A 27,603-nucleotide genomic window follows, 5' to 3' on the forward strand; every position below is an offset into this window, starting at 1 on the left:
CAGAACTAAAATGATATGATCTTTCTACCTCTAGAGTAGTGTGAATAAATTGGAAAGTTGTATGATATAATGTTTGGTGACTTCAGTTTTAGGACCACATGGGGTAGACACTCAAAAAAAAAAAAGAACAGATTTTAAAGAAATATTTGTTGAGGCTCTGGGGAAACAGGCAATCATATATTGGTGATGGAAGTACAAACTGACACAATCTCTATGGAGGGATACCTAGTAATAGTTAAAATTTCAAATACATTTATTCTTTGACCTAGTAATCCCACTTCTGGAAATTCATCCTATAAATAGACCTGCATGTGTAGGAAATGACATACGCATAGCTTTCTTTTTTCTTTTGGTCACACCATACCATGTGGCATGTGAGATCACCTGAGCAGGGATTGAATCCATGCCCCCTGCGTTGGGAGCATAGAGTCTTAACCGTTGGACCACCAGGGAAGTCCTGATATATGTATAGCTTTTCACTGTGGCAGTGACATTATAGCAAAAGACTGAAAACAACCCAAAGTCTAGCAAGAGGAAAGAGACTGAATAAATTATAATATAATTTACCCAATGGAATACTATACATCTGTGAAAATACAACCTCCATGTCTTCTTGCAGAACCCTTCAGAATAAATTATTAAGCAGGGGAAAAAAAGAGGTAGGAGACATAGGTTCGATCCCTGGGTCAGGAAGATCCCCTGGAGTATGAAATGGCAACCCATTCTAGTATTCTTGCCTGGAAAATTCCACAGACAGAAAAGCCTGGTAATACTAAACAATATTACTGTTTATGGGGTACAGTACAGTTTATGGGGTACAGTACAGTTCATGGGGTCTCAAAGAGTCAGACACAACTGAGTGACTGATCATACATGCATAGATAGAAAGCTATATGGTGTAAGAACAGTTGTAATATAAGAACATATGCATTCACTAAAACAAATACTGGAAAGAGAAATAAGAAATGAATAAACCTGGTTACTCACAGGGAAGGTGTGGAGTACTGTGAAAGGGGACAGGAATGAAAGTAACTCTTCAATGTGTTTCTTTTCATAGTATTTGATTTTTGAACCACGTAAAAGTATTAGTTCTTCAAAGATTCAAAAATTTAATATTAGTTTAAAAACACTGATTTTAAAAATAAAATAGTGGATTTATTAACATAGTAATATCAATTATAATATATAGCTATACAATATAATTAATTATAATTAATAGTAACATATTAATTATAAAATAATACAATGGTAAGTTAAAGTAGTAAAAATGTCTCCTGTCAATAAACTCTTGGATCACTGAATTTCCTAATTGACTCTTTCCTCAGAAAGTCTATCAGTTCTCAAAAATTTAATAAACATAAATTTTGAAATATTTTCAGAACTGTTTTGCCTAGGTCATATACTTCCTCTCCTTACCTGTAGAAAGCAATCTTGCTGCAGTCTTTGAAAATGTTTTTATCCACAGCTTCATCTTCAACACTAAATAAAAAGACATTTTAAGAAATTTGTTTTACACTGGGTGTGTGAATCCAATTTTTGTACCTTCTCTAACAATAATATAAACATGGGATATAAATCACTGTGATACCAAATTGCGTCAAGGCCATAACATAATACGATAATGTATTTGTAATACTGTTTAGTAAACCACCCAAGGTAGACAACAAAACATGAAGTTCTGGGATTTCTCTGAAAACAAAAGAAAAAGAGCACTGTCACTTATGAGAAAGGGTTCTTTGAAAATAATGACTGAAGGCTTGGTGAAAACAATAAAATTTGAAGAAGTAAAAACAAAAAAACTTCAAACCAATAAAAACAACCCACCCACCTGTTTATTCAACAAAGTACTTTCAGAATATTCTTTCTTAGTGTTGGGCTGTGAGGAACATATGAAAGACGGTCTTCAAGCTTTCTCTGAGATCCTAACCAACATCATATGTCAATCTGACAAACACTATAACAGAGGCATGCGTAAGGTGCTAGAATAAGCATATAAATAGGTGAAGAAGGAAAATCCTTTGCTTTTTAAGATGATGCTGACAATTTAGGGGCAATGTTTTTTAAAACTGAGTTTCCAAAAAAGCTGTTTCTGGAAGAGAACATGATCAAGATGTATATATACTTCAGGATATGTATTTAACATATACCAATTAAAACAACTACCAGCTCTAAGTAAAGAAATCAAACCACATTGATTTTCATGGAGACACATAATGAACACATCTGTAATAAGCATGTCCATGACTGTGTAGAAAGCTATGACTGAACACCAATTTCAAAATATGAAAATGAGCCCAGACAATACCCTTGGCCATGGTTTATCACAGAAGTAATCAAACCCTTCATTGACTCAATCTTTGTCGCCGTTTCTTTTAATCAAGTGTGTAAAGATTAGAGAAATTTGCAATCCTTTTTCAGTTTTGAAGAATGAACTCTGCAATGATATAGGAAGAGGTGTATTTAGCTGAACTTGGAAAGCAGCATGTTTGAAATTCATGTATTGAGTTCCGATCACAGTTTTGTTAACCATCTGGCAAATATTTCATAAGGGGCTATTTATATCAATTAATTCCCTGGGGAATTGAGGATAGAAATTACATACACAAACATAAAACACGCAAATAAGATGTGCAATTAATCACTCAATAAAGTCTTCAAATCCAGAATGCTGTTTTCAGCTACTATCTATCCCCTGCCTCCGCAGACCCTGGAGTCAGTTCCTGCTGGACCACTGGACCTTTACCTGATTTCCTCTTTCTCAGCTGATTCCATGGCTTCCCAGTCACTTCACAGGGTCTCAGGTTTCAGGCGGTCTTTTAGACTGTCAGTCTTTCTAAATAACCAGCGCCTCACCACCAAGTTTCTGGGACTTGCAGCTCCTTAAGGTGTGACAAATCGTCACTTTCTCCTGGGATTTCTAGACTCCAGCTAGCGTTTCTACAGAGATTTATTTGGCAATTTTCTTCTTGGTTTTGAGACGTTGATGACGAGCTCCCTTCCTTAGGAACCGAAAAAGGTTTTTGCAGCGGAGGAGGCGTGTACTCAAAGAGCCCTAGAGGACGAAAATCAGGAGCGTGAGAACCGGGAAATGGAGATGGCCTGCGGGATTGTAGCGAGGCTTCTGCACGTCCACCTCGGAGAGGGCCACGACGCAAACACTGAAAACGGACCTGCCCTCTCCTGGCTTTCAGTTTTGAGTAGGAAGTGCCGGCCGGTTGGTGTTGGAGGTTGATGTTTTCCTGCCAAACGCTACATCACATTCTTCTGGACTAGAAGGGGCTTTTAAAAGGGGTTATCGACTACACCATCTATTTTAGGAATCGATTATACCCCACTACTGCCAAACTCCAGTGTTTGCTTAAATACTTCTGGAAAACTAAGAACTCACTGCTGCTAAGTCGCTTCAGTTGTGTCCGACTCTGTGCGACCCCAGAGACGGCAGCCCACCAGGCTCCCCAGTCCCTGGGATTCTCCAGGCAAGAACACGGGAGTGGGTTGCCATTTCCTTCTCCAATGCATCAAAGTGAAAAGTGAAAGTGAAGTCGCTCAGTCGTGTCCGACTCCTAGCGACCCCATGGACTGCAGCCTACCAGGCTCCTCCGTCCATGGGATTTGCCAGGCAAGAGTACTGCTACACGCTAAATAAGCAGCCAGACTTACGGCTTTCCCAGACTTCTGGCCCCAGCGTCTAATTTCGACTCAGAAGGGACGAGGACTGGGGCGAAAGGAAGGAGGAGAAAGCCAAACGCCGCACTGGGTTCTTCCCTGGTTCCCAAACCCTTTAAGGGCTAGGAGAGAGAAGGGCCGACAGACTCAGTGGTAGCTTTTGGCGATCATTCTAACAATCCAAGGTGACTAGGGTATGACAGGACGACACATGCGCAGTAGGGCTAAAGCGGCACACTAAGCCTCGACGACCGCCTGAGGGCGGGGCCGCTGAGTCGCAAAACAAACAAGCCCCCAGAGGTTGTGAGGACCCGGATGATCCCGCCCCCAGAGCGGAGCCGGAAGAGGGCGGGACGAACCGGAAGAAGGTGAAATGCTTTCGGTAGGCACTCCACGGGTGTGAAGATGGCGGTGGCTGCGTGGCTGCAGGTGGCGCCTGTCATTCTTCTTCTCCTAGGCGCTCGAACGGCCCCATTGTCGCTTTTCAGTGTAGGGCCGGCACCTGTCGCTGCTGCCGAGAGGTCCAAGTGGCACATTCCGATACCGTCGGTGAGTGTTCACTTCAGGAGCAACTGAGACTGGAGGAACGAGGGGTGGGGCTACGGCGGCCTAAGGGGTCCATGAAGGTTCCACAAAAGTCCGCTTCCAAAGGGGTGGGATTGCCGGTAGCGTCGGTGTAGCTGCCTAACGGGGACTCACCTCCCTGGAGCGGGAAGCCGTGCGCTTCTGTGGGTAGATTAGCAGGAATGTAAGGGTCATTTCTGGAGCTGAGAGTGGCTGTGGATCGGTTTCTTATTAGCAGAGTCAGAGAACTTTTAATTGACAGACTGGAGACGTGTAAACTTGATGTATAGGTGGAGAATGGTTTCTCTTTCAGCTGAAGTTTTGCAGAATCTTGTGACCTCGGGTTGGATGAGAGGTATATGTAAATAGACATCTTTCTGTTTTTTTCCTCTGCAGTCTTTTGTTAATGGATAGTTCTACTTAGGAAGTTGGTTGATTTCGTTTGGACTTTGAAATGGTTAGTCTAAGCTCTGCCATGTAATTGGGTAGCCCAGGCATTTAAAATGATGTATTCTAACATGAGAATGTTCAAAACGGAATAAACAGTATGCTGAAATTTCTTATGGTAAGTTAGTCTTTCTTAAGGACAATTGGCTAGATTGGTTGATCCTTTCTGCCTTTTATCACCCTTTGGAAACCCCATTTGAGTTAGAACTGTAGTCCTGTGAGCCGACAGATCAGGTACTGGTTGGAAATGCCAAAAAACATTAGTCTTATTAAAACCACAGTGGCCTTTTTGTTCTGCTCTGCTCACTGGTCATAATACCTAAATCTTTTTTGAGCGTTTGATATGGCAAGAATTACAGCTTTTGGTCATTTTGTGAAGATCTTCAGGCTCTCAGTTTTAGGTATTTACATGTTATTTGTAAAATGGTTGATAGTTAAATCTGGCTGTCTGCTCATAGAATAGTTTATTTGAAGCACTGAAGGGTTATTCTGGATGGTGATTAGTGAGTAAAGGGAATTAACTGATTAAGAAATACCTTCCAGAAAGATTGAAATTAGATTAGGATTTCTAGCAGCCTTCCTTCTAGAGTCCTTGCTTCATGGCCTATGGGGAAAAAAATCATGTCTCTGCACCAAGCAGCAAAATCCTGCAGTTTTGTTACGACTGGATTTTACTACACGGAAGGATATTGATGCCTTGTGTGTGTGTGTGTGTGTGTGTGTGTGTGAAGAAAACTAACTTCAACATTTTATAAATTTATGTTTTTGTATCAGTTATATTCTGCCTTCGGAATTAAAGTGATTCTTATGCTAATTATCTCTCCTTTATCTTTGCAGGCAAAAAATTATTTTAGTTTTGGAAAGATCCTCTTCAAAAATACCACTATCTTCCTGAAATGTGAGTTTTTGCATTTCATGAAGTTTTTATTCGAATTTTTGAAAGATCTTTTAAACTTTTTAATTACCTATTTTCTACCTCTGATAATTGACACTCAACATAAATTCTGAAATTTAATAGTTCAGCACTATCTAGGTATAAACTTATATAGTGTGACTAAGGTCCTTCACTGAATAATCTTCAGAATATTTAACTTCTGTGAACTTTATTTTCCTTTCTTGTTTTTCTGGTGTTTGCAGTATATAGTAGATAAGTTGTTTTGGTCAACTGCATGGGTTTTAATCTGTTCTGAGTCATAGAGGTAACTGCTGATTTTGCTTTTGTGTGCTTGTTAGAAGTTTATTGGACACATGACCTAGGTTTGTCAGACCGTTGGGTCTGCACAAATATTTTCAGTAAAGCTTTTGTTTGCAGAAGGAGTATTTTACCACTTGGATCTTTGGAAGAGGAAGCTCAACGATAATTACCAGGAAATAGGGATTATGTAGAACAAAACCAGTCTGTCCAGTGGGAAAGCCACTGTATCTGAATCCAGAATACCCCATTGTTTATTATAGAAAAGCTTCCTTTTATTCCTGAAACTGGCTTTATTTGTAGAGAATGCATGATCATGGGCAGCTCCATTTCAAGATCAGGACTAAAAATCCAGATCGTCCGTGTGTGTTCCTATGCATATTTCTCCTTGTGAAAGTGCAAAGTTATGTCATAGTTGGATGATTTTATTCTTTTAATCATTTAGTAAGTAGTTATTGAACACATACTATGTGCCAGGCACTGTTTTAGAAAGGAAGTGATAGAAAAGACTTTTTCTTTTAGTGAGCTTATAGTCTAGTGGGATGGGGGAGTCAGGTAGAATTTCTGTGAAGAATATACTGTTTTCATGAAAATATGATCTCTTGGCTAATGACTTAAGTTTGATTTAAATCAAATCTACTGTGACACGCTGGTCTTTCTTGTGAGGTTTTCTTACTAGAAAAGAAGAGCTTTTAAGGATAGCAGTATTTTGTCTTTTGGAATAGCCTGACAGCCTGTATGCTAGTCTGTCCTTTTATTATGTACGGTTTCTTTTTACCTGTGTTCTGTTCTAGTGGTTTTTGTAGTGGTTTTTAGCCAAGCTGCATATTTTGAAATGTTGATGTTTCTTTGTTTTTAGAGGAGTTGAGGCTTAAAATTGTCTTTCGCTTTGTTACTTCTGTGTTTTCTTATACTTAATCTTGTCTCTGATTTTATGCTTTTGTGGTTATGGTATACTATAGATTTCCTTGAAATTGGAAGGACCATTTTCATTGTCTCTTAAAGCCATTCATTTAAAGTTCTATGTCTTGGGAATTCCCTGGTGGTCTAGTGTTTAGGAGTCTGAGCTTTCATTGCCGAGGGCCAGGGTTGAATCCCTGGTTGGGAAACTAAGATCCCACAAGCCTTGTGGCATGGTCCCTCTAAAATTCTGTGTCTTCTAACATAACTAGTAGTATTTCTGCAGGCACATTTCCCTGCAAATCTCCTTCTTAGGGGATTTTTCTTACTGGTTTTTATTAAATTAATTCCTTCTCTTGATTCTTCTGTGTAGTTCATAACAAGATTGCAGTATCCTTTTTAGCATTTCCATAAATTCTATTCAACACATCAAATTTTTTGTGTATTTTAGTTGAGCCTTATAAAACTGTGCCACTTGAAAATTAGTTTGAGAAAACCACTTCAAACAGAGAAAAGGAAAAGTTTGTTATTTTAGGTGTGCTTCTTAAGAACAAAAGTAGGTTCCTAGATGTAGTTGTGTTTACCTTTGTCACGTTTGCACAAACTAGGTATGGTTAGTATGTTTCTTCATTTTCTGCTGGAACAAAGATAAAAGGGAATACTGACTTCTCCCAGGTTGACTGTCTAATAGACTCCCAAGTCTTCACGCTTTGGTTCATTAGGATATTGTTCTCCAAATTATGTTTAATAAGTTACGTGAGACTTATGTGATTTCATGAGGTTCCTTGAGGCGTCTCTTAAGGTGGATTTTAAAAAGGGTCTAATATTCTTTTATCTTTGCTTTTGCTATTCTTGCCTTCCTCAGCCAGGTTTGCTTTTTGTTGATAGTTCTTTTTATCCATTTAAGGTCTCTCTAGGTTTACACTTTGAGGTTTTCCCTCAGTGAAATTATTTCAGTTATTGTCTTATGACATTTCCAGTGTTGTTATTCCTTGAGTCTTCAGGTGGAATCTTTTTTAAGACTTTTCTTAAGATTCTTCAGTAATTTGTTCCCTTCTGTTCCCCTCTTTGGCCTAACACAGTGCCATGTATCTTTGTGTACTTAAGTGCTTTGCTTAGTAAATATTTATATGATAATAGACAACTGAAATTTATTACTTCATTACCTTCTGTTTGGAGAAAGGATGGTCATTAAGTATCCTGGTTTAGCAGGAAATGGGATATGGGGTAATAATTTAGGAAACATACTTTGTTTGGCAATCAAATCATCTTTTATTCATAGAGATTTCTTCTTTTATAGTTGATGGAGAACCCTGTGATGCATCTTTGAATATAACGTGGTATCTGAAAAGTGCTGACTGTTACAATGAAATCTACAACTTCAAGGTATGGAACATAAAATTACAGACTTTTCTTTGAGTTTATTTAGAGATCATTGGGTCCCCACCTGGTCGTGGAGAAAGTGTCATGTAGCTATGGAGGAGAAGAACTGGAATTATACTTTCCAATTTGCAGGCGTACTTGTACTATCAGTTCTCAAACTTTTGGTCTCAGAACTTTGCTGCGTTCATAAAAATTGCTGTAGATACTCAAAAAGCCTTTATTCATGTGGGTTACTATATTAGAAATTAAAACAAAAATGCATAAATATATATTAGTTTATTTTAAAATAGCAATGATAGACTCATTGCATGTTAATATAAAAAGCACATTTTTTAATGAAAAATAATTAATTTTCAAAAAACTGGGTACAGTGGTGTTATTTTGTATTTTTGCAGATCTCTTTATTTAATGTCTGAACTTCCCTGGTGGCTTAGATGGTATAGTGTCTGCCTACAGTGCGGGAGACCTGGGTTCAATTCCTGGGTTGGGAGGATCTCTTGGAGAGGGAAATGGCAACCCACTCCAGTATTCTTGCCTGGAAAATCCTATCGATGGAGGAACGTGGTAGGCTATAGTCCATGGGATCGCAGAGTCGGACACGACTGAGCGACTTCACTTTTTCACTTCTTATTTAATGTCTAGTGTAATAGAAGATAGCTAGATTCTTATCTTTTCTCCACTCAGTCTGTTGTGATGTGTTATTTTGGTTGTGGTGTATGCACAAAATGTGGCCTCGCACAGATATGTAGTTGGAAAAGGAATGGTGTTTTAATAGAATTTTCAGGTAATTGGATGATTACTTTTGCACTATCAGCACAAGGCAAATATCAAATGACAACAGTGAAAATAGTTTTGCCCTCTTAGATGCATGGAAGTGTCCATGGACCACACTTTCAGAATTGCTATAGTACAGTGTACATGATCATTGAAGATATACAGCTCCTGGATAGATTTTTCACTCTGTTTTCATCCAGCTATTTGTATCATTTCATTTTTTACATTTCCCGTACATTCTTGAGGTTTCTTTTGAAAAATAAAGTACTAGTCTTTAAAAAATATCTACCATCCAGTTGGTTTTTTAAACCTTAAGCATTTTGAATTTCTACCCAGTATTAGGGTTTTGTTGGTGACTGTTTTGTTTTTGTTATAGAACATTGGGTAAGGTTGCTATGATGAGCACTGTGTGTGTTAGTCGTTTAGTCATGTCTGACTCTTTGTGACCCCGTGAATTTAGCCAGCCACATTGCTCTGTCCTTGGAATTCCCCAGGCAGGAATATTGGAGTGGTTTGCCATTCCCTTCTCCAGGGGATCTTCCCACCCAGGGATCAAACCTGGGTCTTCTGCATCTCCTGCATTGGCAGGCACGTTCTTTACCACTAGCACCGCCTGGGAATCCCCATAATGAGGACCAAAAGGATTGAAAAATTTAGAGAGAAGTATTTCTAGAGTATGGTTTGAAATATCATTGATCCTTTTCTCCTAATCAGTTGATCACTAGTTAAATTTATAGTTAAAAACTTCATACCGTTGTAGCTTGTGATAAAAGCTGGTCAAGAGCTTAGCAGATTCAGTCCTCATGGGTAGTAGAGTTAAGAATGTAAAAATTATTTTGAATTGCCACAAGACAGAATTATGGAAATAGTAAGCAGAATAGTTGGAAGTGTGAAATTGCAGCTTAGGAAAAAAGAGGGTGAGGTTAGAGATCTTGGTATGGGAGAAGAATCACAGAACTGATGACGCCACAGAAATGAACTTTTTCAGAGTATTAATAGTGGGCTGTGAATGGCTGTAGCAGTTTTATACTCTGGCTTATCTAGCTTATAAGCACAAGTTTTGTTGTTGGTGGTGTTGTTAATTGAGTCAAGGAACTCTTGTAAATATATTTTCTTATAACAAAACCCTCTGGACTGTGACAGTTTCCCAAATCTTCCTGGAATTTTCAGAGGACCTACCCTTCTTGAGTCATAGACTGGAATTCTGTACATGAGTATTGTTAGATTCTTGAATACTAATATATAGTCTTTATCTGATATTAATTTTAAAAATAGCAAATCCAAAACTATATTTGTACCGAAGACAATCTATTTGTTATCTTTTAAATATTTCGTGTAAAAACTAAGTTAAATACTTGGTATTTTATCTATTTTCCAGTTGGAAGAAGTGGATACATACTTAGAAAACCTTAAGGAAAAAAAAGGCTTGTCTGGGAAATATGAAACATCATCAAAATTGTTCCAGAACTGCAGTGAACTCTTTAAAGCACAGGTAATATTTGATAGTTGTTCAAGGAAAATAGAAGAGGTGCAAAATATGATACTGGTATTTTTGGTGATGTCCATTTCTCCTCAGTTCTTTCTTCTGACAGGAATAGGTTAGAAGTATGTTCCGATTGGTACATAGTCAGCTACTTAAATATTCTCATCAAAGAGAGGATGTGCTTTTCTTTGTGTGTGAAAAGCAATGCCCCACTTTCTTTAAAATGCAGTAAAATATACATAATATAAAATTTACCAGTTTAACCATTTGTAAGTGTGCCTTTCAGTTACATAAATACATTCACATTATTGTACAACTGTCACCACTAGCCAATTCCAGAACTTTTTTTAATCATCTTAAGTGGTTACTTTGTAACAGTTAATAATAACACCAGCCCCTACTCTCACTTCCCTGGTAATAGCTATTCGGCTTTCTTTTTCCATGAATCTGACTGTTCTAGATATCTCAGAGAAGTAAAATCATACACTGTTTTTTGGCTTTTTTAACTTAAAATGTTTTCAGGGTTCATCCATATAGCAATTACCACAATTTCATTTCTTTTTAAAGGCTGAATAATATTGCATTGTACATTGATACTACATTATCCAGTCATCCATTGATGGACTTTTGAAACTTTCTTTTTTTTTAATTCTCTTGTTATCTCATCTAGTTGATATATCCTCAGAAAAATCAGCATTTTTAGATTTTACTACTATAGACCTGAAATCAAAGGATTGAATTTTACACCTTTTTCATATAAAGGGGAAGAGGTGAATTATACTGTATATTTTATTCTATTTATTATTTTATGTTTTCACCTTACCTTGTGATTGTGGGATCTTAATTCCTTGAGCAGGGATTGAACCTGACTGCTGCTTTTGAAACCACTTAGTCCTAATCATTGGAGCACCAGGGAATTGCCAGTGTCGCATATTTTAATGCTTACATGTATGTGATCATATAAATGGAGTTTATTATAAAATTCTCTTTTCTTAGAAGTAGGATCTGACCCCAGTTTTTTGATAGATAAAATTATACATTTTATAGGTTTGAAAATAGTTATTTTAGCTATAGCCTTTGCTTTGTTCTTACTGCATTTAAATACTGCTTCAAATTATTTAGCAGCTTGCCTTGAAGAAGAAAGGAGTTATGGAAAGTTAGGCTTTCTCTCTAGCTACTGCAAATAAAGATTATTGATAAGAACTCTTTTACTTAATAATTGATGAGCAAATGAAGTAATTGATAATTTGAACTGTCAATACCTGGGTTGCATTCTTGCCATAGTATAGATTTTACAGACTTGAAGGAAAAAGAAAATAGCTTTAGAATAGTGGGAGAAGGCAATGGGAACCCGCTCCAGTACTCTTGCCTGGAAAATCTCATGGATGGAGGAGCCTGGTAGGCTGCAGTCCATTGAGTCCCTAAGAGTTGGACACGACTGAGTGACTTCACTTTCACTTTCCACTTTCATGCATTGGAGAAGGAAGTGGCAACCCACTCCAGTGTTCTTGCCTGGAGAATCCCAGGGACGGGGGAGCCTGGTGGGCTGCCGTCTATGGGGCTGCACAGAGTCGGACACGACTGAAGCGACTTAGCAGCAGCAGCAGTGGAAGTAAGGTAGAAAAAGAAAGCCAGTCACAATATGATGTTGAGTAGGGGGTTTTCTTTTGGTTTTCCAAATTTATCCTTTAGGCTAGGAGGATTGGTTGGCCTTTCTTGGATTTGATTGTGAAAAGTTACCTATTATATGCTGTTTCCCAAGGTTCACTACTTTATATCTTCTATAAGCTTTCCAGGATTTTGGCATAAATCCCTGTTCATAAGGTTTCTTCCTCCAGTCTAATGTAACATGACCTAATTACTCAGGAAAGATAATGCTTCCTCTGCTGATAACTGGAAAGAAAGGTAATTAGTGGAGGTTTTAAACAGGCGTGACGTGTGTTGTGATGGAACGAGCAATGGATCCTAGAGTTGAGAGTCTTAGGTTCAGATCCCATTTCTGTATCTAAAGCTTTATAGCTTTGAGTCACAGTTTCCCCACCCTTGGAAACAGAGGGGAACTATGACATCCATTTATCCTATTTATATATCTTCCATCTAAGGTTTTATCAAGAATGACAGTATCTATAATCTTATAGAAAAACTGAGTGGCCAGTTTGGTTTGCTGTTATTTTTTAGTTCCCAGCAAAGTTTTATTCACTTGTTTGTGGTTAATTGGAAATATTTTGTCTGTTAATGTCATACTATTTTGTTTACTTTTATACTATGTTTTGCTTTAACTGTTTCTGTGGGTTTTTGAGCTGTGCTTTTGTTTTGCTATTATACTTGTTTAATTTTAGTTTTATTTATCTTTCATAGAGCTTTTCTGGAGATTTTGTGCATCGATTGCCTCTTTTAGGAGAAAGACAGGAGGTAATTGTTTTTCTTGTTATGTATTTCTGGAAGTAAAGTAGAAATTCTGAATTAATTTACTAATTTTCTTTTTTCCTGTTTCAGGCTAAGGAGAATGGAACAAATCTTACCTTTACTGGAGACAAAACTGTAAGTGTGGTAGGGAATTTAGGGCATCGAACACATTTTAGTGTTCTTATGTTTCTTTACTTTATTTATGTATTTATTTTTTATATAAATTTATTTATTTTAATTGGAGGCTAATTACTTTACAATATTATATTGGTTTTGCCATACATCAACATGAATCCACCACTGGCATACACGTGTTTCCCATTCTGAAGCCCCTTCCCACCTCCCTCCCCATAACATCCCTCTGGGCCATCTCAGTGCACCAGCCCTGAGCACCCTGTATCATGCATCGAACCTGGACTGGCAATTTGTTTCACATATGATATTATACATGTTTGAATGCCATTCTCCCAAATCATCCTACCCTCACCCTCTCCCACAGAGTCCAAAAGACTGTTCTATACATATGTGTCTCTTTTGCTGTCTTGCATACAGGATTATCGTTACCATCTTTCTAAATTGTTTGTTTACTTTAAATTCTTATCTTATGCTTACATTTAAAAAGAAACTTAAGAATGGAAGCTATATATCAAAATGTTAATAATGGTTATCTCTGGATGATATTGTGAGTGATTTTTATTTTCTTTGTGTTTTCTATATTTTCCATATTTGCTACAATCAGTCTATATTGCTTTATAATTACCACCCTATAAATATTATTTGTGAATAGTAAGAAACTTTTAAGAAAGAACCTTGAACTCCAGAACTCCATCTAAAATTATCTTGTGATAGAATGTAATTGGAAGAGTATATCTCAAAATGTACCCTTTAAAAATGCACAGTTAAGAAGTTTTTAGTTATGTGACCACCAATCACTATTTAATTCTTAACATCAACACCCCAAAAAGTAACCATGTAGTCATTAGCGGTTACTCATTCCTCTTTTCCCCCAGCTCTAGGCAACCACTGTTCTCTCTCTCGCAATTTGTGACCTATGTCTGGCTTCTTTCACAATTTAAAACTCTGTCTTAACTTTTACTTTCTTCTTGTATAGAGGCTTGAGATCAGCAGGGGTGAGTAATTAGGGCCTACTCAGGTCTTGATTGGGTACGTGTGCACCGTCTGGCACATATGTGCCCAGCCCTGAGTGTACTTGGAGCCTTCTAGATTTCCAAGAATATCTTGAAGATTTCCAAAACCCCTATGGACATCTTCCCTGGTCGCTCAGAGGTTAAAGTGTCTGCCTCCAATGCAGGAGACCTGAGTTGGGAAGATCCCCTGGGGAAGGAAATGGCAACTCACTCCAGTATTCTTACCTGGAGAATCCCATGGATGGAGGAGCCTGGTAGGCCACAGTCCACGGGGTCGCAAAGAGTCGGACATGACTGAGCAACTTCATTTTCACTTTCATGGACATCTTATTTCTAAATTTTTCTTTTAAGTTTTTAGTCAGCCTCTTGATAGCCTTACCTGGTAATGTCACTTCAGGTAGCTGTGATCTTTCACAGTTGCTGCTGAGTATTTTGAAAACTCCCTGAGTACAGGGTCCTTCCCACTGAATGAGCTCTGAAATCAGATCATGTAAAAGATACACCCAGAGATTGGAGCTTTTCATCACCTACCAGACAGCTCTGGTGAATGGGCTTTAGGGGACCACCAGACTCTTCCACTGGCTGCCAAACTGCTGTTTTTCACAGCTGTTAAAATTGTGAGAACTTTGGTTTTGAGGAGCTTAGAAAAAAGGTCAAGAAGTTACGGTGAACAGAAACGCTACCGGCTTGCTTTTCTTGCTGAAATTCAGGTGCTTTTCTTGAGGAAACAGATCTCAGATAAGTTGTAAGTCTTCAGTTGATTTTGATAATTTTTGCCCATATTCTTATTGCTTTTACTGGTGAGTGTATTTTCAGGGGTCTTTATTCTACCATTCTGGAATTGTCCCCACTCTCCCTACCCTGATTATAGTTGTATAGAATTTTAACCTAAAAATAAGTTTGGCATGGCAAGCTTCATTAAATTGTTTTTGTTTTTTTTTCAAACAGCATCCATTGGGCTTTTTCTTGTTCACTGTCAGATATTTAGAAAATATACATCAGTGAAAAGAAGAAAATAATTTTCTATAATACTGCCACACACTGATAGATTATAAACATTTATCTTCTAGTATTTTGTCTGCTTGCATATTTATATTTAATTAAAAATGAGAACCTTATGTACTATATTGCAGCTTTTTAAAAATTTTAGCAATATAAGATGGACAGCTTTCCAGTTCAGTAAATATTGTATGGCATTGTTATTTTATTGACTGCATAGAGTTTTATTATAAGAATATATTACAATTTGTTAGATTATCTGTTTTATGTTTCATTATCCTGCAGTTGGAAACAGTGCTGTAGTGAATATTCTTGTAGATGTATTTGTTTTTAGGTCTTTTTTTCTGGTTTCAGAATAATTCTGTGTTGGTGAACATTTTCTTCAATAACTTAATAGTAAAAATCTTAATTTTCCTTTTAAGACCAGAAAATAATAAATTGCAAGTCTAAGTAGTTGTGCCTCCTTTCAGACATGAGGAAGAAGCAGCCAAGCATTTTCTTTGTTTATCTTGTCTTTTTGTTATAGTCTTGCTCTTCTGAAGGTCCATAGTCTCTCTGGTATATAAAGCAGCAAATCCTTTGGTGGCTTTTTGCTAAGGCTGTGCACAGACTAACTGGCCTTGGAACAGATAACCAGTTCCACAAGCATGGTGGCCATTAATTCTACTTCCTTGACTTTGGGGGACAGTGACTCTTAGCTTTTCATGTAGCCTAGCTAAAATCAAATATTTTATATAAATGTAAGACCTTGTTAGCAGAAACTGTGGTGGTCCTGAAAAGGGCATTGAATGAAGGGAATTAGATTCAGGAATTGGTGTTTATAAGTTACTGATGTCACCATTGGTGGTTTTTTCCAGGTGATTTAAACTAAATTTCTTTAGTTTGTTTGGGATATCTCTGTAAAATACCTGGCATCCTCTCATGACTTGGTTAAAAGTGAAGTGAAGTGAAAGTTGCTCAGTCGTGTCCGACTCTTTGTGGCCTCAAGGACTACACAGTCCATGGAATTCTCCAGGCCAGAATACTGGTCTGGGTAGCCTTTACCTTCCCCAAGGCATCTTCCCAACCCAGGATTCGAACCCAGGTCTCCCACATTGCAGGCAGATTCTTTACCAGCTGAGCTATAACAAAGACTCAACTTCGTGATATAAGCTGAGGTTTCCCTCATTAGAAAAAGTTATATGTGAGTAATTTATTATCTAATCTACTTTATTATATGCACTGTAAGCCTGTTTGTTTTGCCTACTGTGTTAATGAGTAAAAGTGAAGGAATCAACCATGTTTCTAGGCACACTCTGGAATGAAATTTTATGTTTTGTAATTAACCTGTGTCCCCAGCTCTTAAGACTGGAAGATTTGATGTCTTCTTTCCACTGTAGGTAATGCATGATCCATTGAAAACTTGGCAAGATGCACCATACATTTTTATTGTACATGTTGGCATATCATCCTCCAAGGAATCATCAAAAGAAAATTCACGAAGTAATCTTTTTACCAGTAAGTACATTTTTTTTTTTTAATCATTGGTATTACTACTGTCTGGTTGTGTTGTATGGTGGGTAGTGTCAATTTGCTTTAAAGAGGGAATAAATGAAGAATGTTGTCAAGTAGAAAAATTGAGGGAGAGAAATTTAACATTTTTCTGCATCCAGTGTGAACAAGATACAGTCTTAGGTACTCCACTTATATTTTATTACTATGTATTATAGATATTAGATTTCATTTCCCTTCATTTGATACTCCTGCTTTAAACTTTTTCAGTTAGTATCATGTTCTCAATAGACTAGTTAAAATTTAGTTACTAAGTCAAGACTTGGACATTTTAAAATTAATTGACTTGTATTATTTTTTAATGTCTCAGTTTTTCTTACTATTCTCCTTTCTACTTTTGCCACCCAGTTCAGGGAATCATCACCTGGAATTTTACAATAACTTATTAATTAGTCTTGTTTTCTATAGTTTCTTTTTTTTGTTGTTTCTTCCTTCTTTGCAGTTTTCTTCCCTCCCTGCCTTTTAAAGTAGAATATTGAATAGAAGCAATGATGGTGGACATCTTTATCTTGCCCCTGACTTTATTGGCAGTACTGGCGCATTTCACCATTGAGTATGATATTTACTATAGATTTTTCAAAATATTCTCTGTTTCAAGATTGTTTTTTTTAAGAATGAATACTCAGTTTTATGGAATGTTTTAATTGAGATTATTAAATTGATCATATAGATTGCTCATTTAATCTGTTATTGTGATGCATTATATTAACTGATTTTTTAGTGTTAAACTGTTATTGAATTTCTGAGATGCCATTTTTGGCCTTGATATACACACACACACACACACACACACACACACACACACACACACATATTTTTGGCCTTGATACACACCCACACACACACACACCCACACACACACCTGTATTCTATTTTCCAGATACACACACACACACACACACACACACACACACACACACACACACACACACACACACACACACACACACACACCTGTATTCTATTTTCCAGAATTTTATTTAGAGTTTTTTGTCTATGTTCAAAGTAAAATTGGCCTAATATTTTCATTTCTTGTGTGTCTTCTATGGGTTTTGATGTTCAGGTTATTGCTAATCTCATGCAATGAATCAAAGAATGTCCCCTGTTTTTATATTCTACTGAACAGTTTTGGTAAGGATAGAATTATCCATTCCTTAAATGTTTGATAGAACTCACTTATGATAGTGTTTTGGCCTGATGTTCTTTTTTTCCCCCATGAAGATTTTAAATAAGTGATTTTTTTTTCTTTAATAGAAATAAATATTTTAGTCTTCCTATTTTTCCTTGAATTGGGGTTTTTCTTTTTTTCTTCCCCCTGAGAAATTTTCCATTTCATTCAACGTTTTAAATTTGTTGGCATAAAGTTAGTAATGATATTTCTTTTACCAAAAAAAAGTTTTTTTAATTCTTAGTATTGCTTTTATGCCTTCTCTTTTTAACTTGCAAAATCTTTCTAGAATTTTGTTTTACTATATTTTTATCCCAATTAACCAGCTTTTCACTTTGTTAATTTTCCTATTTCATTGTCTTTTTCATTAATTTTTATTCTTATTTTTATTTCATTTGACTTAATTTTAAACTTTTGTTTTATGGATTCTTGTATTGAATGTTTAATTCCCAAGACCAGAGATGGGTCTTATTCTCCATAATAATATGGAATATAACAGATCTAGGCAAACCAGAGGTGACCTGGTAGTTTTTGGACCCAAGGCATGTGTGTATCCTCCAGACCCATGGCTTTCTAATGGGCAGTAGCCTCATTGAACAGTTGCTAGTGTTTACTTTGAACCTTCTTTCTTTGAAAAGGATGGAGAAGAAACCCTACTCCCTCCAGTTCAGCCTCTTCATTCATCAAATAGCTCTGTTCCCCCTTTATCTTGAACACCTGCTATTTTCAGTGATCTAGTAGAAGCTGCATGCTCAATTACTGCAGCTTTGGGACCCAGAGTCCACCTTGACCATGGGTTCAGTCTCAGGCACTGTTCTGCGTTTTTATTCTGTTTTGATATGTGGAGCTGTTTATCTTTTCAAGCTCATGTCCTTTTTGTTTCCTCTCTCTTTTTTTGCTTTTGCTTTATCCATCTGTCATTTGAAACTAAGAAGGTGATACTCAAAACTTAACTACACCTTGTGGAAGCCCTAAAATTCTCTTAAGATAGTTTTATCTTCTTTCTTCCCTTCATTAAAATCTTTGGTATCTTCTGTTACCAAATGTCCAATTCTGCAGCAAGACTTAGAAAACTTCACAGATTATTCCAGTTTACCTTCTTCTGCCTTGTATCAAAATGCTACTATATAGTACCATGTGCAGTCTCAGAACTACGTGTCCTTTAAATGTATCCTGCATTTTCACAACCATGATCATTTTCTTTGATCATGTAATGTCCTCTGCCTGGATGGCTTTTTACTTTGTCATAGAAAATATACATCCTTCTGGGGCTGGTTCAGGGGGGACAGTTCTCTGTTGCTTTCCAACTCGCTCTCACCTGGGGATGGTAATCCACTTGGTGGCAGAAAACATGCATCTTTCCATCTCCTATATTTTCCAAAATGTGTGTCACATGGTAAGTGCTCAGAAAATGTATGTTATATTTTAGCATAGGGCAGGGATTAGCTTTAGAGTGCCAGATAGTAAATGTTCTCTCTGCTACAACTACCCAGCTCTGCCCTGTGGTGTAAATATAGCCATTGACAGTATGTAAGTAAGTGGATGTGACTGTTTTCCAATAAAACTTTGGAATGGTTGGCCAAATTTGGCCCATGCGCTGTATTTTGCTGATTTCTGCTCTAGAGTAAACAGAGAATGTGATAGATATTTATAAAGTATTTATATTTATTCTTTCATTAAATTAAGAAGGTTTAGATTACTAAACAATTTGGCTATGAAATTTTTGTGATTGCTAATATGGGATGTTCCTTTTCTTCATAAAAGTATTGGGTCTTACTTTTAATAGTGGTATGTCCTTCTTGCTTGATAAAAATTAGTAAGAAGTATTTGTTGCATAGTCTGTATGTGGAGATAGATGTCACTTCTCAGATAAAGCAGTTTATTTATTAATCACACCTAAAATTTATCCAAGTAGTTTTTATCAGTTACAATTTAAAAATAGTCATGGGTTTACTTCAGTAAGGCAGATCTGTCTTTCACATTCTTGTTACTGTCATTTGTTTTGCTTCATTAAACACTTTGTTACTATTAAGCACTTTCTGAAAATGTTATGTTAATGGTAGAAAAGTTAAGTAAAATTGAAGTAGGTAAAAAAGAAATAAAGCAATAGGAAAATAACAGGTCAGGAGAGAGAAGAGGGTGACAGAATGAAGAAATGAAGCCCTGTTTGCAAAGCATGTTAGTGATGTAAGAAAAAGCATATGTGAAGGATGTTTGGAGTTTAGAGCAGATGAGGAATAGCTCCAGTTGGGCAGCTCACCAGGCTTTATGGATGAAATACATTCAGCTTGGTCTTTAAAGGACGTGAGTATGGAAACAGAGGACTTCTCTACCAAAAATGGTGATGGAGCCAGAGACCTGTGCAGGACAGAGCATGATCCATCAGAACACTTCATGATTGAAATGGTTAAAACTAAATTACCCAATGGAATTTTCTTAATTCCATCAAACAAATATCAGATGATGTTTCTGTTTAATTTTTTCATCCTTTGCATTAATTCTGAGGACTGTGTTTTGGCAGTGACTGTTGAAGTGAAAGGTCCCTATGAATACCTCACGCTTGAAGAATACCCACTGATGATTGTAAGTGAACTTAAATTCTTTAACCTCAACATTAAATGTGTTTAACTTGTTTTGAGGCAGTGTTGAAGACTTGTTCCTGAACAGTTCAGAAAATACTGCGTGTAGTTCTGTACTTACTTCTTACTAGACTGTGATCTTGAGAGTGTCAGTGAACCCCTCCATACCTCATTTTCTCATTTATAAAAGGAAGAAGTCAGTGGCTTGTAGAATTTTAGAGTTGGAGAATTCACTGATTCACTTTTGACATCTCTTGAATCCGAAATGGAGTCCTAAAACTCTGTAGTTTCTGATCCCACTTAGTACGACTAAATGATGATGCTTTCTCCTTTTCAGTCTGTGTCTGTCGGAAAGCATCCTTAATCTATTTTCAGGTTTCTTTTTGTTCATGATTGTTGTTTTTTCCTTGTACTTTTATAGTTTTCCCACTCTGTGGTGTTTCATAGCCTTCAGCTATATCCTAACCCTGCCTTGCCTTTTTTCCTCTCCATGTTGTCTTCATTTAAATAATTTTTGATTGTGAGCTGAAAAAAACCTTTTAATACAGAAGAGTGGTCACTCTTGATGACAGGTCCTTAAGCAGTCTCCCTCTGTCCAAAAGGAGACAATTTTTTCATCTCAGTATTGAACTTCACAGAAATAAAGAATAATTTTTTAAATAGAAGGTGTAATATGTATATTTTTTATAATATGTTAGGACTGTGTGTAGATTCTGAATTGGCTCTTGGCCCTGACCCTCCTGTTTCTCTTTTACCCACTTGGATGACAGTTTTTCATGGTGATGTGTATTGTATATGTCCTGTTTGGTGTTCTGTGGCTGGCATGGTCTGCTTGCTATTGGAGAGATCTCCTGAGAATTCAGTTTTGGATTGGTGCTGTCATCTTTCTGGGAATGCTTGAGAAAGCTGTCTTCTATGCAGAATTTCAAAACATCCGATACAAAGGAGAATCTGGTATGTACCAAAAAATGTTTGCCAATTTGTGAGTGATTGGTAGGTGAGGCTTAAGAATAATTTTCCCATGGTCAGCAGTCATTAAGTAGATGTGGCTTTTTAGTTACTTGATTATGGTAACTTAAGCAGAATCACTGTGATTGTGACATTGTTTTTAATCTCTTAACTTGTGGTGTCAGTGATTTAAGAGTAAGGTATGGTACTGAAGTCGCTCAGTCGTATCCAACTCTTTGCGACCCCATGGACTATAGCCTAACAGTCTCCTCCGTCTGTGGGATTTTCCAGGCAAGAGTACTGGAGTAGGTTGCCATTTCCTTCTCCAGAGGATCTTCCTGACCTAGGTCTCCCGTATTGTAGGCAGACGCTTCACCATCTGAGCCACCAGGGAAGATTTAAGAATAATTTTTTTGAAATATACTCACAAAAGTTGCAGCAGTAGTGGCCATTTTGGGAATATTTTCACCATCATTGAATCTTAGTTGCTGTTGATTTTTAAGGTACCATTATTACATGCATCTAAGAAATAAGAAAGAAAGTACTACTAATTTAATTGTAAGATGCCATTGATCGTAAGACACACCTTGATTTCAAAGCTACCTTAGAGCTGACTTCCCTGGTGGCTCAGATGGTAAAGCGTCGGTCTACAGCGCGGGAGACCCGGGTTCGAGCCCTGGGTTGGGAAGATCCCCTGGAGAAGGAAATGGCAATACACTCCAGTACTATTGCCTGGAAAATCCCATGGACAGGGGAGCCTGGTAGGCTACAGTCTATGGGATCACAAAGAGTCGGACACGGCTGAGCGACTTCACTTTCACTTTTACTTTAGAGGTGTGGGGCATGTATCTATTTGGTAAGTAAAGTAAAGTAAAGTCACTCAGTCGTGTTCGACTCTTTGTGACCCCATGGACTGTAACTTATCAGGCTCCTCTGTCCATGGGATTTTCCAGGCAATAGCACTGGAGTGGATTGCCATTTCCTTCTCCAGCGAATCTTCCTGACCCAGGGATCGAACCCAGGTCTCCCGCATTGTAGACAGACGCTTTACCATCTGAGCCACCAGGGAAGTCTATTTGGTAAAATATAGTAATATCATGAAAATAGAAGAGTATTTGTGGTTTAGTAAGGTGAATAGATAATGATAGAAATTATTTTGTACTGAAGTGTTTTTTGATAGCTTCAGTTCTCTCATCTGACCATACATATAATTATTTTTTCATTTAATTATTAGTAACTGTTATTGTAAGGTATACTAATTAGATCTTTCCCTAGTCTTTGAAATGGCTTGAAAATAATAGATGTAAAAAAGAGTTGAAAATTCTGTGTTTGTGTTTTGTGCTTTTCTGTGCTATATTTCACAGTTTTTTTAAAATAGGAGAAATTCTCCTTAGATGCTGTAAATTATTCAAATAAGGTAAGGTATTCTGAGGTTTTAGTGAAGTGAGAGGTGGAGGGGGAAAGTAAATTGACACACCCAGATTACTATCCACATGAGGAAGATCCTAAATAATATCAGCTACTACTTGTAAACATTGGCAGAATCGGTATTCTTTTCAAGTAGGACTGATATCAGGGTTTGTTTTGAAGAATGTTAGAAATCTCCATTTTGGGTCTGCAATTGCACCTTTTCCCAACCTTGGATTACACGCTGCACTATTTTTCCGTTTTTTTCTTTCTCACAGTCCAGGGTGCCCTAATCCTTGCAGAGCTGCTTTCTGCAGTTAAACGCTCACTGGCTCGAACCCTGGTCATCATAGTCAGTCTGGGATATGGCATAGTCAAGTAAGTATTGCCTTTAAGTATTGCCTTCCTATATGGAAGAGCAAATTAAAATGCTAATTAAATTGAAGCAGTGTTCCAGGTTCCCAAGGTGGTTCTGAAAGAGTTTATATAAGAGATAGTTATGAAATCAAAAACATCTGAAATTTTGGAGATTTGCAGAAGTTGGAAAAACGTTAGGGTTTGATTTCACTGGTTAGAATTCAAGGAGCATCTACAGGAAACCTGCAATGTAGCAAATGACAGTGAAACATCAAACTTTTAGAGTAAACTTGATATCTTTAATCTTCTAAAATATTCTTGCAAATCAGATTTTTAAAATAAGAAGAGCGTTCTTGTGTGCCTTCTATATATTAGATGTGGTTCTAGGTCCTAGGGATACAGCAAAAAAACAAAAGACTTGAAGTTTACATTTATGGGGGGGCTGGTGCACAGACAAAGATACGTGAGTGAAAAATCTAATGTGTCAGTGAGCAGATAAAGCAGGGAAAGGGTATAGAGAGTTCTAACCAGGAGGGGGAGCTTGAAATTATAATTATGGTGGTCAAGGAAGGCTTCACTTAGTGACATTTAAGAAAAAATCCAAGTTAGTGAAAGAACTATATACACACCCAGGGGAAGAGATGCTGAGATGTGGTCACATTCTTTTATATTTTGAAGATGGAGACAATGGATTTTGCTGATAGAGCAAATATATGATATGAAAGAAAGAAACGAATCAGGGATGATGCCAATGGTTAATGTTTTGACCTAAGCAAGTAGAAGGATGGAAGTGACATTAACTGAGTTCAGGAAGATTTTAGGTGTAATAATTTGAAGTAGAGCCAGGATTAAGAGTTCAGATATCTGAATGAGGAAAGTAGGAGGAAGAAATTAGGGCAGAGATATAAACTTGGCAGTCATCAGGGCGTCAGTTCAGTTCACTTCAGTAGCTCAGTCATGTCCAACTCTTTGCAACCCCATGAATCACAGCACGCCATGCCTCCCTGTCCATCACCAATTCCCAGAGTTCACTCAAACTCATGTCCATCGAGTCGGCGATGCCATCCAGCCATCTCATCCTCTGTCGTCCCCTTCTCCTCCTGCCCCTAATCCTTCCCAGCATTAGGGTCTTTTCCAATGAATCAACTCTTCTCATGAGGTGGCCAAAGTACTGGAGTTTCAGCTTCAACATCAGTGCTTCCGATGAACACCCAGGACTGATTTTCTTTAGGATTAATTGGTTTGATCTTCTTGCATTCCAAGGGACTCTCAAGAGTCTCCTCGAACACCACAGTTCAAAAGCATCAATTCTTCGGCACTCAGCTTGCTTTATAGTCCAACTCTCACATCCATACATGACCACTGGAAAAACCATAGCCTTGACAGACCTTTGTTGGCCAAGTAATGTCTCTGCTTTTAAATATGCTATCTAGGTCGGTCATAACTTTCCTTCCAAGGAGTAAGCGTCTTTTGATTTCATGGCTGCAATCACCATCGGCAGTGATTTTGGAGCCCCAAAATACTAAGTCTGACACTGTTTCCACTGTTTCCCCATCTATTTCCCATGAAGTGATGGGACCAGATGCCATGATCTTCGTTTTCTGAATGTTGAGCTTTAAGCCAACTTTTTCACTCTCCTCCTTCATTATCATCAAGAGGCTTTTTAGTTCCTCTTCACTTTCTGCCATAAGGGTGGTGTCATCTGCATATCTGAGGTTATTGATATTTCTCCCAGCAATCTTGATTCCAGCTTGTGCTTCTTCCAGCCCAGCATTTCTCATGATATACTCTACATAGAAGTTAAATAAGCAGGGTGACAATATACAGCCTTGACATACTCCTTTTCCTATTTGGAACCAATCTGTTGTTCCATTTCCAGTTCTAACTGTTGCTTCCTGACCTGCATACAGGTTTCTCAAGAGACAGGTCAGATGATGTTATTTAAAGCCTTGAGATAGGATGTGACCATCAAGGAAGTGAGTGTATATAAAGAAGAGGTCAAAGGATTGATCCCTTGAACTATTATTATTTAGAAGTCAACGAAGTGAAGTAGAGTTGTTGTAGTTCAGTTGCTCAGTCATGTTCAACTTTTTGCAACTGCATGGACTGCAGCACAGCAGGCTTCTTTGTCCTTCACCATCTCCCAGAGTTTGCTCAGACTCACGTCCATTGAGTCAATGGTGCCATCCAACCATCTCATCCTCTTTTGTCTTCTCCTCCTCCTGCTTTCAATCTTCCCCAGCTTCAGGGTCTTTTTAGGGCAGAGGAAATTGAGAAGTGACCAGTGAAGTGGGAGACAAAGCTGAAGACTGTTTCAAGAAGGGAGTAAATTGTGTCAAGTAAGAGGATTGAGATGTGAACATGGGCTTTAGCTACATGAATGATATTAGTGACCTTAAATAAGAATGGTTTTGGTGAGGGGCAGAACAAAAAGCTTGATTGGAGTGAGTTTAAGAGAAAATAGGAGGAATTCTGTTAAATAGGGGAGAGGAATTAGGAATTAGGTATCGGTTCGGTTCGGTTCAGTTCAGTCGCCTAGTCGTGTCCGACTCTTTGCGACCCCATGAATCGCAGCATGCCAGGCCTCCCTGTCCATCACCAACTCCCAGAGTTCACCCAAACTCATGTCCATCGAGTCAGTGATGCCATCCAGCCATCTCATCCTCTGTCGTCCCCTTCTCCTCCTACCCCAATCCCTCCCAGCATCAGAGACTCTTCCAATGAGTCAACTCTTCGCATGAAGTGGCCAAAGTATTGGAGTTTCAGCTTTAGCATCAGTCCTTCCAAAGAACACCCAGGACAGATCTCCTTAAGAATGGACTGGTTGGATCTTCTTGTAGTCCAAGGGACTCTCAAGAGTCTTCTCCAACACCACAGTTCAAAAGCATCAATTCTTCGGCTCTCAGCTTTCTTCACAGTCCAACTTTCACATCCGTACATGACCACTGGAAAAACCATAGCCTTGACCAGACGGACCTTTGTTGGCCAAGTAATGTCTCTGCTTTTTAATATGCTATCTAGGTTGGTCATAACGTTCCTTCATAGGCAGTTATTTTCAAGGAGTTTTGCTTTAAGTGGAATTAAAGAAATAGGGGACCTTAATTTATTCATTTATTTAAGAGAGTTTTGCTTTAAATGGGATTGGGGTTCTCACTTTTGCAATTTATTTATTCATTTAATGTGTGTGGTTGCTTCCTGTAGGCCAGGAAACATTCTGGGTTTCTAAGATAATAACAGTGGGGAGATAAATTCCTGTCCATTTGCAGTTTTTCTATCATGTAACAAAATGTAAGAATAGGCATTGGTAAGGCTTAGGTAGACATGATTTAAGGTAATGCATCTCACACTATAATGCTGTAATGAATCATCTTGGGGTCTTCTTAAAATGTATATTTTGATTAAAAGGTATTTTGTATTTCAAGGGTCTAAGATTTTTCCTCGGATAACACTGAAGCTACTCGCACTTTTCATATTTTGTTGAATTTTGAGCATAATAACAGGCTATTTAATGAGTTTTAATAAGATTTTGACTTTATTAAAGAACTGTTAAAATTTTTAGATTTGATAATGATATTGTGGTTATGTTTTCTCAAAGTCCATATCTGTTTAAAGTATATGCAAATACATATATATAAAAGGTAAGATTTCTAGGATTTGTATCAGGATAATATGGGGGATGGAAAGTGGATGAGATGTGCATGAGGCAGGATTAGTTGTAGGTTGATGGCTTTTGGGACTGAATAATGGGTTTATAGGGGTTCATTATACTATTGAATATATTTTGGGATTCTCTGTAATAAAAAGGTTTTGAAAAATTTAGTAATAAGGGACTGGATCTCAAGTTCTAGTGTTTACTGTCTTGGTTTAAAACCATACATCTATTTTATGTTTTTCTCAGGTAGATCAAGTATGTCTGGCTTATCTCTGTTAAGTTGTTAGCCTGTGTTAATCAACATGAGTTTCTGTTACTTAGCTTGTCTTAGGGTTTGTTGCATTTGTACTCAGCTATCTCTTTTCTTCCTCTTTAGGCCTCGCCTTGGAGTCACTCTTCACAAGGTTGTGGTAGCAGGGGCCCTTTATCTTTTGTTCTCTGGCATGGAAGGGGTCCTCAGAGTTACTGGGGTCAGTACTGCTCAATCTGAGTTTTTGTGGTCATTCTCCATTTTGTGATCATTTTGTTTTTGTCTTGAAGTTAATTAGAATTGTCTGTGGGCTTCTTTACTGTTTTCCTCTAAGTCACCTTTGGGCTCTGGTTTCCAAATGTATGTATAATTTATTTTTCTTTTTAATCTCTTAGAGCTTTATAAATTTAATGTGTGATGAGGAGTGAATGCTTTCCCACCTGTCCCCAAATTTACTGCTTATTTACTAGTTCCTTAATGGGAAGCAGCAATGGAGCACTGGGCTCCATTCTTGCATAAGTGACAAGCATTGTAATCACGCATTTTCTGGTTAATCTAATTTTTGTTTTAAAGTGACAGTGCTCTTTGCTTAACCAGGACTTGAATTTCAGAGGTTTCTTAAAATTGAACTGATTATGTTTTATATAATTATTGAGAATTACATAATTATGCCTTTATCAGGGATGAAAACCAAAACACTGAGATATATGATACAGAAATTTATGTTAG

General features: G+C 37.5%; 2 protein-coding genes across 9 annotated transcripts in view; one reads left to right on the forward strand and one right to left on the reverse strand.

Annotated features, from left to right (window-relative positions):
• GANC (glucosidase alpha, neutral C) overlaps positions 1-3,911 on the reverse strand; it is a 71,369-nt gene extending 67,458 nt beyond the window's left edge. For all 7 annotated transcript variants that reach the window (XR_001296160.2, XR_001918692.1, XR_001296161.2 and 4 more), the window contains exons 1-3: positions 3,661-3,911; positions 2,744-3,052; positions 1,417-1,479 (exon numbers count right to left, since the gene is read on the reverse strand). Coding sequence is in view for 3 of the 7 variants with exons in the window: in XM_005685532.3 (XP_005685589.2) it covers positions 1,417-1,479; positions 2,744-2,772 (92 nt within the window). In the remaining 4 variants the exon portion in view is untranslated. The remainder of the gene's footprint in view (positions 1-1,416; positions 1,480-2,743; positions 3,053-3,660) is intronic.
• TMEM87A (transmembrane protein 87A) overlaps positions 3,998-27,603 on the forward strand; it is a 40,694-nt gene continuing 17,088 nt past the window's right edge. Inside the window, exons 1-11 of one of the 2 annotated variants that reach the window (XM_005685529.3) lie at positions 3,998-4,215; positions 5,515-5,575; positions 8,070-8,155; positions 10,305-10,418; positions 12,768-12,821; positions 12,906-12,950; positions 16,342-16,459; positions 20,203-20,264; positions 21,031-21,214; positions 22,894-22,993; positions 27,001-27,094. In XM_005685529.3, the coding sequence (XP_005685586.1) occupies positions 4,072-4,215; positions 5,515-5,575; positions 8,070-8,155; positions 10,305-10,418; positions 12,768-12,821; positions 12,906-12,950; positions 16,342-16,459; positions 20,203-20,264; positions 21,031-21,214; positions 22,894-22,993; positions 27,001-27,094 (1,062 nt within the window). In that variant the 5' untranslated portion in view covers positions 3,998-4,071. The remainder of the gene's footprint in view (positions 4,216-5,514; positions 5,576-8,069; positions 8,156-10,304; positions 10,419-12,767; positions 12,822-12,905; positions 12,951-16,341; positions 16,460-20,202; positions 20,265-21,030; positions 21,215-22,893; positions 22,994-27,000; positions 27,095-27,603) is intronic. The other variant, XM_005685530.3, reaches the window with a different exon arrangement.

This window comes from Capra hircus, chromosome 10 (genome assembly GCF_001704415.2).
Source record: "Capra hircus breed San Clemente chromosome 10, ASM170441v1, whole genome shotgun sequence".
NCBI lineage: Eukaryota > Metazoa > Chordata > Mammalia > Artiodactyla > Bovidae > Capra > Capra hircus.